At 40.0% G+C, this 12317-nt stretch overlaps 2 protein-coding genes across 6 annotated transcripts in view; both read left to right on the top strand.

Annotated features, from left to right (window-relative positions):
* LOC309498214 (uncharacterized protein) overlaps positions 1 to 12317 on the top strand; it is a 233752-nt gene that overhangs the window by 121023 nt on the left and 100412 nt on the right. The gene's annotated exons all lie outside the window — the stretch shown is intronic.
* LOC309502261 (uncharacterized protein) overlaps positions 10305 to 12317 on the top strand; it is a 107464-nt gene continuing 105451 nt past the window's right edge. Inside the window, exon 1 of one of the 2 annotated variants that reach the window (XM_082174571.1) lies at positions 10305 to 10445. In XM_082174571.1, the coding sequence (XP_082030697.1) occupies positions 10388 to 10445 (58 nt within the window). In that variant the 5' untranslated portion in view covers positions 10305 to 10387. The remainder of the gene's footprint in view (positions 10446 to 12317) is intronic. The other variant, XR_014207213.1, reaches the window with a different exon arrangement.

Below are 12317 nucleotides of genomic sequence, written 5' to 3'. Positions count from 1 at the left end.
TGATAATCTAATACGTTCTCGACGCCAGGTCAGAACCCTACTTCGCTACACTCACGAAACCACCACCGCTCACGAACCCATGCAGTTGGGCTACACTCACCTCCATCCTGAGGAACGAGAACGCCGCCAGCAGAACTGCCTTTGCCTGTACTGTGGCCAGCCAGGTCACATGAGAGTATCCTGTCCAGTCCGTCCGGACAGTAAGCCCCACTCGATGAGTCCACACTTTTAGACATATATATATATATATATTGCTCTACACAAAGGAAGATATTCTTAAGATTTTTTGTAACCTAAGAGTTTTGAGGCACCAAAAAATTACACAAGTCAGTGGTGCCCCAGAACTGATAGGTTACAAATATTCTTCCTTTATGTAAAGCAAAAAAAAATTTTACAAATAAATAGTGTATACAGGTGTGAAACAACTTAAAACAACTTAAACTTGTGGATGAATAAATGACAGAATGTTCATTTTGGGGTGAACAATTCTTTTTACAGTCTCAGAGTAAACAATGTAAACAGAGTAAACTACATTGTACAAGATAAAATGTAAGGGCCAACGCATCCATGTTAGGTTTCATATAGTCTTTACACACATCTTGGTAAGGCTCTTTCAGTAACAGAAAGTAGAGAAACAGGCAGATTACCTTGTATTTATCTTTTAGATTGTTCCATTTTTTCTTGGGCAGTTATGGCCAAACCAGAAGTGGAAACAAAATGCCTATTGGCAAAATAAAACCATAAAGATTGACATGATTCCACTTATATAACGTATTCATTTTTCTGGATGAAGACTGTCCAAATCTAGCTCCAAACCTTCAGACATACAGGGAATTATACAAGCACTCAAAATCAATACTCACTCCCATCCACTTTTGGAGGAATTGCGCCTCCCAGTGCAAAGGCTTTCGTTGGGCGCCACTCTATCAAGGCCCGAGTTTCCTCAGCAGTCCCTTGATAAAAAATAATGCTTAAATTAAGTTAATGAAAAAGAATACAATTCTAAAATAATTTGGTAAAAAAATTCAATAAAGACAAGCAAACTTTTTGGTTTAAACGACAAGAACACTCTAGAATAAGGTTTGCATTTGATATAAGGGACACGGGTCAGGGTGTGTCACCGGTCCCTCTCTGTTGTTTGTTTTTGTCCTGCCATTTCTGCAGCTCGTGATGTGGGCAATTAGCACAATTAGCTGATCTTCCTCACCAGTCGCTCGTTTCCCCTAACCTTTATATTCCCAGCTGTGTCTACCAGTGATGTCAGTGGATTGTTACATGCCGCGTGTACATTCTCTGTTTTGCTTACCTGTCGGTGGTCTCCTCTTCTCTACACGTCCATATATGTGTGGGCTGTGCTCACAGGAATCACCAATCGGAGAGGCTTAACATTTGTTCACTGTGTCACTGAACTTTATATTGTTTACAAAGTTTACTAATAAACTTTTCACTTCTCATCACTGCATTTGAGTCCTCCTCATCTCTATACACTACCCGACATAATCCACTGACCAAATGGACTCAGCAGAGGAGACGGAACTGCGTCGGGCCATTACTCAACAGGGCGTTCTGCTAGGACGACAGCAGGAGGAATTAGCGGCTTCTCGTCAGGCCATGACAGAGATGTCACAGCAGCTAGCTGCGATTACTCATTGGCTCGAAACAGCTGCAGACCAGCTCTCCCGTGGTTCCTACAGCACCTGATCCACCTAACGTTGTGCATGTTTGTAGGATTCTGAAAGGTCTGCAGATTGGTATATCATCATCACTGAGGATGAGGAGCCCAGAGCTGAATCCTGTAAATGGTGCCATGGATGAGACCCTCCATCACTCCACCTGCCCTTATGAGACCCTCCATCACTCCACCTGCCCTTACGAGACCCTCCATCACTCCACCTGCCCTTATGAGACCCTCCATCACTCCACCTGCCCTTATGAGACCCTCCATCACTCCACATGCCCTTATGAGACCCTCCATCACTCCACCTGTCCTTATGAGACCCTCCATCACACCACCTGCCCTTATGAGACCCTCCATCACTCCACCCGTCCTTATGAGACCCTCATCACTCCTCCTGCCCTTACGAGACCCTCCATCACTCCACCTGTCCTTATGAGACCCTTCATTACTCCACCCGCCCTTAAGAGTCCCTTCATCACTCCACCTGTCATTACGAGACCATCCATCACTCCACCACCCTTATGAGACCCTCCATCACTCCACCCGCCCTTATGAGACTCTCCATCACTCCACCTGCCCTTACGAGTCCCTCCATCACTGCACCTGCCCTTACGAGACCCTCCGTCACTCCACCTGCCCTTACGAGCCTCCATCACTCCACCCACCCTTACAAGACCCTCCATTACTCCACCTGCCTTTATGAGACCCTCCATCACTCCACCTGCCCTTACGAGACCCTCCATCACTCCACCTGCCCTTATGAGACCCTCCATCAGTCCACTGGCTATTATTGCCTCAGATTCTGAAGCACAGCGCAGGACGCAACAACCTCAGGCACAAAGACATGGCTCCCCTCTGGCCATGGAGAAAATAGAGCACCAGCTTGTTTTCAGCATGTGAAAGGCTCGCTCTGCTATGCTCACAGGAGTGTTTGTTGTTGAGACGAGTCTCACAGGATCTGTACAGGCTCTCTGTATGAGGTGATGAGGGAGACGATGCACTCAGGCAAAGATAGCCTCGATGTCCCTTTCCCATCCGTGATCAGATTCTAGTATGACTGCAGCAATGAGGGACATGATGGATGGCAGAGACAGGTGAAGGTGGGAACGGTGGTCAGCTGATTCATCAGAATAAAGCTGAAGAATAAGAACCGCTGTGTTGAGATGGCAGTAGTGTGGGGTGTGGGGTTCCCCACCTGTAAATATGTGATTGTTAGAACAATAAGTATGAATAAAGCTTTGTTTCAAGTATTGTTGACTTGTATACTGTATATATTTATTTATTTATTGTGATGTTTTACTCATTTATTCATGTTTCTTATTGTTGTCAATAAATAAAATATAATTAAATTAAATAATGCATTAATTCATTGCTTGACTGAAAATTTAGATTTGTTCACAGCAATTATCTAGTGTAGTCATGCATAGCTATGTCATATGACAAAACAAATTACATTTTGCTTGTTCTACCATGATATTTATGTTTTCTCTTTTTTTATTATTTTTTATTATGATTGTTCATTATTGAGAGATAACAGCATCGAATCTTTCCCTGATCTTTATGCAACTATAAGTTCTGCAATAACAAAATGATATGAGCGACAGGTGCACTAACATACAGTAACTCGACAGCCCTAACTAGAACGGTTTTCCTCAGCGTTTGTAATGTCTGTAGTGTCTGTCCAAAGGAGACGGGCAGCTGCTCGAAGATCTCACCTTTGGAGAAAACTTGATTTTATTCTGGGAAAATGTAAGCATCACTCCTTAAAAATTAAGATTATCCCAAAATGAATTGCATTGCTAGCCCACCCCAACACTAATGCACAATAATAATTTTTAAAAATGTAATTAATTTTTTTTTACTGAAAATTATATATTTTAATAAGATTATATATACACAGGGTAAAAAAGCAAAATGACCAGGTTAAATATCTTTGAATAATGCATCATTACACATAAAGAAAATGCATTTTTTGTTTGCTATTTATAAGCCTGGGGGATAAAATGAGTTAAATTCAAAAAGAAAAAGAGGAAAACAATGGAGATTTAAGCAACTTTTGCTTGTGGGCGAACATTTTTGCATATACAGTGAAGAAATTTAACAACATATTCAATTCAAGAAAAAAAAAATTATCTTTAAGGATAAAACTGTGGGTCACATTAGTGGGTTAAAAATATAAAAACTTAAATCAACCAATAATTTATTGGTTATACTACAATCAGAAAATAAATGGCCAGCTGTTTCTTCAACAAGACCACAAAATGAGCAAGTTTCTTCAATATCAAGATATTAACAGATAGATTAATTAAACCTATCGCTCATATCTTTTAAGTTGTTGTGCTTGTGATAACGTCGTAGGTCACATGAAAACGTCAACATGACGGATGATGTACGGCTCCCATTCATATTTAACGAGATCAGGTTTTTCCTACTCTTTTAGCACTCGTTAAGTAAGTGTATTGTTTTGAGTTTTGTGATCATTCCAGCAAACTTTGTCCTCCCTCTCAGAAATAAATTGAATCTATTTCTATTTTATTTTTGTGTGTCTGTGCACATATTGCTGTTCATATCCTATATAGAATATGGGAGAAATTTTCGTTTTTGGTTTAAAATACTATATTGAGTTTTATGTTTGAGTGACGTCATTTCCACTTGCTGAATCATCCAATCCCGCTCAAAGCTTAAGCCTGGTAGCCTTGAAATCTAGATGCACCCTAGCGGCAGCAAAATTTATTTTGCAGCCAGGGTAGTCTAGCAACTCTCCGTTGACTTTTGAGCTGGAAAAAACTAAATTAGGTCAGGCCAATCACATCGTGTATAGAGTAGGCGGGGCGGGCTTAACATAATGACGACAGAGCTGCGACGGTTCTCTGCTAACTTACTTGAAAACAAAGAATGGCTGCTGCTGCTGCTGGAGAACAGTCTTTCGAATCGGCTTTGGCCGCGACTCTGGAGGACTTGGAGTTAAGTTTTTCTTTGAGAAAAGAGCAAAGAACGGCACTTAAGTCATTCTTAAAAAAGGAAGATGTGTTCGTAGTTTTGCCGGCCAGATTCAAAAGTTGAATCTATCAACTAACATTAGCTCCGCTGTTGGGAAAACGCTCTGGTTGGTTGAAGCGCTGTCCTATTGCGTGCAGAGGCAATTCGAAAGACAGCCGTTTATCCCGCCCCTCAGATTGAGCCGTGTCTATGGTGAGTTGCCAGACCTAACATTTTGATGTAGGTCTGGCTTGCCAGGCTATAAGCCTGGAACACACCAAGCCAACGCCGACGAACTAGTGCTGATGAAAGCCGACTGTGTTGTCGCCTAGCGTTGGGGTAAAAAGCTGCACTTGAACACACCGAGAGAACGACACCCTCGGCTACGAGCAGGCGAAGGAACTGCCACCGGCGGCGGGGTGGCAGCAGCGGGCCACCGGGGCAGGATGTGCTGGACGCAGTTCTCAGCCGCATCGCCAACCAGCCCAACCTGGGAAATTGGGGAGACCAGGAATTGAACCTTGTCCACATCCACCATACAACCAGGCTAAGCCAACGATGGCGCTTCTGGACCACTAACATGGACATCGCCAAGACCTATCACGCACGACACTCAGAGGGCGAGGTCGGATGCAGTGCGGAGCTCACCTATGAGCGCTCGGTCTGGGCTACCCTCGTGCATATCCATGAGTGCCCTGGCCTGATAGACCTGAAGCAGCGCCATGGCACGCAAGAAGAGGTGACTTGCCCATAGGCCTTGTAAGCTCTGCCCGTCAGAACAGGCGAGAACTCACCAGCTTTAGGGGGAGACGAGGGGCCCCGTCCAAAAAGCAGCGGCCGCCGGACACAGGTGCACCTGTGTCGCGCCAGAGCTCTCTCCTTCAAGAGTAGTGAGGGGGAAAAGCTTATTCAGGCAGTTTCTGGCAGAGAAAGGTACCGTCTACAACCTGGTAAGCTATCCATGCACTTCGGGAAGGAAAGGCACTGGGGCGGCGAGCTGAGAACCAGCGCGGCCCGTCCCAAGATACCAATCACCCAATCGAGACTGTTCGGGACACGATGGAGGATTCCAGTCGAGCCAGACAGCCTCGGCAGTCCGATTCAGCATAGCTGACGTTTCTGGATCTGGCTTGGGCAACGTTACACTTCCAGAGGGAGTTGTATACAACAATACTCTTCAGAGACATCAAAAACTATCGGCTCCGAAGCAAAAAGCAACTAGTGCGTGCATCCACTTCCGTATTTATACGGAGTGTGTGATGCAAATCACACACGCCAATTTGCATTGGCTCGTTCAATAGTCCTCGAAAAAGACAGGCTCCCTAGTGTGATCCCATTCAGTCGACGTCGACTATGTCTGACGTTCTCGACTGAAAGGGAACCAGTTTTCTATACCGAGATAACTCTTGCACTAGCATTTCGTCTTTGATAAACGGAGGTACGTTGGACAGTATGACCTTTTTGGACGGGCTACTCAAAGGTAAAACAGTCACGAGTGAACCGTTCAACACAACGCCGCTTTGGACAACGTCATTTGCCTTTTCAACTGATTTAAAAAACAACAACAATTGCACTGTTCATTCGCGAGGCCGAGACAATATGATCATGTCTCACGATCTCTCCCACCGCTAAACAACACTGCTCCACAATAATTCTAGACTCCACCTTCACTCCATGTCGGCGGGATAAGTCTTTTAAACTCATTGTGTTTTGGTTCGTCATGCCTCCCAGCACAACGCTGGTTGCAGACGAAAAACCCCTTTAAATTTTTATTGATCAAACAAGTTCAACACATAAAATAAACACACACACAAAAAGATAGAAAAGTTTCTAGCACACAGCCATAAACACACTCACCCTCACCACGCTCCGTTCACTCCCAGCATGCACTCCGACAGAGAGAGAGAGAGAGAGAGTAAGTGGAAAGAGGAGGTAAAGAGAGAGAGCCCCAAGAAAGGGACCCAGAGAATGAGAGAGCCAGAGCACCAAAGAGACAGAGAAACAGTTTCAATCTTCCTTTATCCGACATTTTACCATCTTGTCACTAAGAGGTGTTTGTAGGGCTATCTGACGCGTGGTTCCAAACAAATACACTTCCAGTCCAATACTGCATTTTTCTTCTTTATTTGTCTCAGTTCGGATGCTCTAACACATTCAATCATCAGTTAGCATGTCCTTACATAATCCTTCCTTATGGGGAAGTTTGCTTCCCCATTACACCTGACGTCTCTTGCTCTCTGATTACATATATAAACCCTAAACCCATACTCCACCCAGTGTTCTCCAGTGGAACTACAACAGACATTTAAATGGAGCATAATGGCTCTTACAATCCCTTTCCCTGACCATGTGACTGAAAGCCAAATGTGTGAAATTAAATTACAACTTCCCCCACTGTACTAAAGGTGTGACAAGTACACACACATCTTGACCTACAGGCCTTGATCACTATCAGCAACAATGTGCCTTTAGGAAATCCAAATGGTCTTTGGGGAAAGAGGGGGTGGAAAAAGCAACTGTCTTTGTTCATTTTAAATATCCTGGATTATTTTCAATCCTACATCTTGAGATGCTTTGGCTCTAATAAGTCAGTAAAGAGAGAGATCTGTCTAATTCACTTTCACTTTTATTTAATGTTTGTATTTGCTTAAAGTAATGATTAGTTAAACACTTTACTCATTTTTATCAACAGCTCATTGTTATTGTCTGTTTTTATTTTCTGCAGATTCTGTTTGAGTCAGGAATAATTTTAGATCTGAAAGCTGTGACGTATCCTGATCAGTGGGGATTTCTTTAAGACTGCAAGGGAAGCTCGGCTTCCACTATAATGTCAAAAAATGAATGGTCAAATATGTACTAATGTGTTAACATTTTATTGACTAAAAATGCGTTAGAAAACGTTCATCTCAAAGACGAGTTCATTCAGAATCAGTTACATACAGCAGGTCGGCTGACTCGATTTCCTTCTCATACATTCCTGTAGCGTCACAGTGCATTTCCCTGTTGAAGCCCAGTGTCCATTGACTTCAGTGCTTCGAAACTAGACGGTCATTGGATAAATGCTGCGATTATGTCCCGCCCACGGACGCTCAGCGTCACTGGGGGTGAATGAGGAGTGGGCTGGCCTGGACTCCGGGCTTCTGCGTGATGATTGGAGGGTCATGGACAGCGATTTCATACAATAAAAAGTCGCTGACGCTGAAGCTATTCGAGCTCAGTCCCATCGCGGATTTTTCAAATGTAGTTGAAAGACAAACTGCTGCAACCTATTTCTTGGTATTTGCTTGTCGAAATTGCTAGCCAATTTGCATAATACATTTCACACAATTCTACATTTATACCTTTATTATATTATTACGTATTATATTTTTTATATTATTATTAGTAATAGTTAAAAAATAATTATTAAAATAATTAAACAAATATATTATTATTAGTAGTATTATTATACTTTATTATATTATTATTTATACCTTTATTATATTATTACATTTCTACAATTATATTTAACTCTGCTGGCCATTGAGAGGACACTGGTCAAGTCACTGGAAAAGACGCATAGTTGGTGCAACAGGGTCACAGAGCATTTTCTTGAAAAGGAACGTAGAATTTATGTATAAATAAATGGTCAATTTTTATGATTTAGGCCGAAAATGAGCTTCCCCTCTTTGAAAGACCAACAGCCACCAATGATACTGATATGATTGCTTTTTGTGCTTTCCATGTTTTAATTTTCTCAATAGAGCTTTTAAATGCCTAATAAATTATATTTTACCCACACATGACTGACATTGATTGAGATTGCTGTCTGTCTACATTATTAACAGTTTCACCCTTGATATCCAGTATCATATATACATTTCCAAGAGTTTCTAGTCAGTTTGATGTTTCATTCACACCATGAGGCTTCATGAAGTCAGAACAATTACTATGAACTTTAAACAACAGTTTTTACAAAATAAACTGAAATGATCTTCATCTCACCCCAGCTTTACACAACCAGCAGAAAGAGAGCGGCTGGAATAAAGAGAAGCGGCATATAATATTTCTTATTTAAAACATTTTTTTAATTAAGTGTATGCAATGTATAGCTAAGTAATATTTGTTTATTAATCTGCATTTGTTATTGAAGACAAAGTGTACAATTTGTAGTATTTGGAATAAGCCAAAGATATCATTGAGCATATACTTTTTACTCAAATATGATACACTTTTTGAAGTGCACTTTAATATCACTAACCAAGCATGTAATTAGTCCCTACAGGCATGTACTTAAAGTGCATATTACTTAAAGTATACATTTTACATAAAGTAAAACAATACGAAGTATACTTGAAGTTGTTCCAATTTAAAATGTACACTAAATACACTTAAAGTTGTGCTCTACTACAGTTTAATTACAACTAAAATATACGTAAAAAAAAAAAATAGCACACTTCAAGTCAACTAATCATTAACACACTTGAAGTATACTAAATTAATCTGGCTGCAAGTATACTTAGCATTTTTTAGCATATGCTTTTATCACGTATCCTGAGTCAAATAATGTGTTTCTAACAGCAAACACTCAGAATAAAGTGAGATGATCTGCTGATGATCCTGAATGGCTTGTTGAATGAGTGTTGATAGTCTGAGGCTCATCAATATTAACAGATCTGCTGAAAACACTCTTTATTTCATGACAATAGTTCCTGTTTTCACCTCATTTATTATGCTGATGTCTTCAGATCTCCTGTAAACTGACACTTAAAGCTCATTTCATTGGTGTCAGCAGACTGAGGGGATTTGTTGGCTATTATATGCTAGGGCTGCACGATATTAAAGAAAAATGCGATAACTCATTAAATAATGCGACATGCGATACAATAATGCTTAAAGTGTGTAAAATTAAATTAAATTATCTATTATATAGGCTAGCCTACATGCATGTTTCACATTCTTTTTGTGACAAGAAAACATCCCCACAACTTCTGAGAGTGAACATCAGTGTTTTACTGTCGCATAAGAAGTGTTATTTTAACATCAGTGTAAACCACAGGGTTTAGGGTTTTAGGTTATCCTACATTAGGTTTATTTAACAACAGAATGATCAGAACAGAATTGTGATATATACATTTGCGATATTTCGATAATCTCAATATATTGTGCAGCCCTACTATATGCATGTTTATTTCTGTGTTTATGATTTTAACTGTTTTTCTTACCATTATTTATTCTTGGAAGAATTAAAATGATTTATATTATTTTCTTTATTTCTAGATACCTGTATTTTAATGAAGAAGCAGAATAGTGTTAGGATTAGCAATAAAAATGATTAAAAATAAATAATGAATTGGCATATATAGGCCTAATTGATATTTTTTATTTTGGCTGATCAGCCCCTCCCACACTGGAATACATCACCAGTGAAGCTCCTCCCACACCAGCGAAGCTCCTCCCACTGTAATCACATCATCAGTGAAGCTCTTAGGCTTTTATCACGTATCCTGAGTCAAATAATGTGTTTCTAACAGCAAACACTCAGAATAAAGTGAGATGATCTGCTGATGATCCTGAATGGCTTGTTGAATGAGTGATTCACAGTAATTCAGCAATAAATGCTGTAAATTAATATTAATGAATAAATAAATGCTGTAAATTCCCATCAACTACAAGTGAAGTCGAGCATCAGAGCATCAGGAAGAGCTGAAATCTGCAAAGACTGAGTTTATTAAAGAGGACAGTGAGAACATGAGTGATCCAGAACCCTGCAGAATGAAACACACTGAAGATCCTGAAGAACAAAGAGGTTGGTGTTTATTCTTCATTCATTCATGATGCTGAAGAACATTCATGTTAGAAACATTCAAGCACTTCATCACATTTAGACAGGGACGGACTGACAATCTGTGCGTTCTGGAAAAGTCCAGAACGGCCGTCCAACCGAGGGCCGTCGGCACAAAAAAAGTGTAATAAAGCAATATGAACAGCCAACAGCAGGGGCACTAATACGATCACTTATGCTACGTGTAAAAAAAAAAAAAACAACTAAGGAAGAAGAGTCGGCCTACTAGCCACTGACAGAAAGTTAGTTTTATAAGGTTTATCTACCTATACTGCACTTTTAAATTTGCTTACATTATATTTGAATAGTTAAGTTATAGTAGGATAGCAGTGGTCTCCGACGTGATGCCTGTGAGTTGCCCGCTAAACACATTCTATAAATAGCCCCAACTTGCCAATAGCGATCCACTGTAAATCAGGGCTCCAGACCTCGACTAAAGGGTATCATTTTGCGACCTTTTTTCGTGATTTTGCCTCTACAAAATTACCCAACTCTCTTTAATTATATGCTGTCATTTGCGTTGAGTATGAGAAACATCAAAATGCAAACGCTCAAAAAGCAGAACAAAACTTGTTTGATCTGAGCAGCGCAGAGCAAGCCTCGGCCCAAAAAACAGCGATTGCGGCCAAAGCAGCTGTGCGGGCTGATCTCGATCAGGCGAACATTATTACACAGAGCTGCGCGATCCACTGAGAAGCATTTCAATTCAGCGCAGAGTTCTCTATCTCTCTTATAAACCCACAGATGACATTGTGATTTAAGCTTGTTAAAAGCTAAATGAAACACCGCTGATATTCTCAACATATTGACGCAAAAAACAGGCGAAACATTGTTCCAAGAACAAACCAGTCAGAAGACATTTCACTCCACAACTTATGAATTAACTGTAGTAAAACAAACTTTTTTGGCAGAAATGTGCCTATATATTCATATTAAAAATGCTGTTATATTAATATAGTATTTAAATGTAGGCCTATTAAATGTTATGCAGTAATGTTTTTGTTTAGAAGTTATGGCAGTTTATTTATTTATTTTTGCATTTATACTAAATATTTGGGCTACTGTTTTTGATAACACATACAATAGGTTTCTAGAAAATCAACAAAAAAATCAATAAATACTTTAATAATTTTTCAGGAATTGTTGATTTTTTTTAAAACGCTTGTAAGTCTGAACCAGAATATCAAGATATTTTATTATTTCGCATAATGTAAAAAGTAAAAAAGCACCACCATGTTATACGTGATTAATAAATATTTTTGAGTATAACAAACAAAAATCCCTTCTAGATTATTTTATCCCTTGAGGTAGCCCTCGCACAAAAAAGGTTGACTCTGGTCTATAGTAACTATCTTTTATAATTACAAGTTTGTGTAATTTGGGGTTTCTGTGGCCAGTGACATTTCATTATTTGTATTTTATGGCATTGTACATTTTTTGTTTTTATTTGAAGGCTGAGGCTTCATTAATAAACACAACCCCAATTATCATCATTGTTTTGAGATGTTACTTGCTGTGAATACGTTGTCTGATAGGCTACAGTATTGTGGCATCAGGCTAGTGTCTGTCACACACGGCTAGAGGCGAATGGCCGGATGATGGGCCTATTTGGGAGAAAGTCCAGGGCTGTTTTTTAGCCCCAGTCCGTCCCTGCATTTAGATAAACAGTTCAACTATGAAACGGTACAGAATGTCATTTACATTTACATTTAGTCATTTAGCAGACGCTTTTATCCAAAGCGACTTACAAATTAGGACTAAATTAAGCGAGTCATCATGAAGAGGCAAAAACAACAACAACGCAAGAAGTGCTCAAAATACGAAGTTCAGGTATTA

Source organism: Leuciscus leuciscus (assembly GCF_965113295.1).
Source record: "Leuciscus leuciscus genome assembly, chromosome: 1".
Lineage (NCBI taxonomy): Eukaryota > Metazoa > Chordata > Actinopteri > Cypriniformes > Leuciscidae > Leuciscus > Leuciscus leuciscus.
This window is presented reverse-complemented; position numbering and strand designations above follow the sequence as displayed.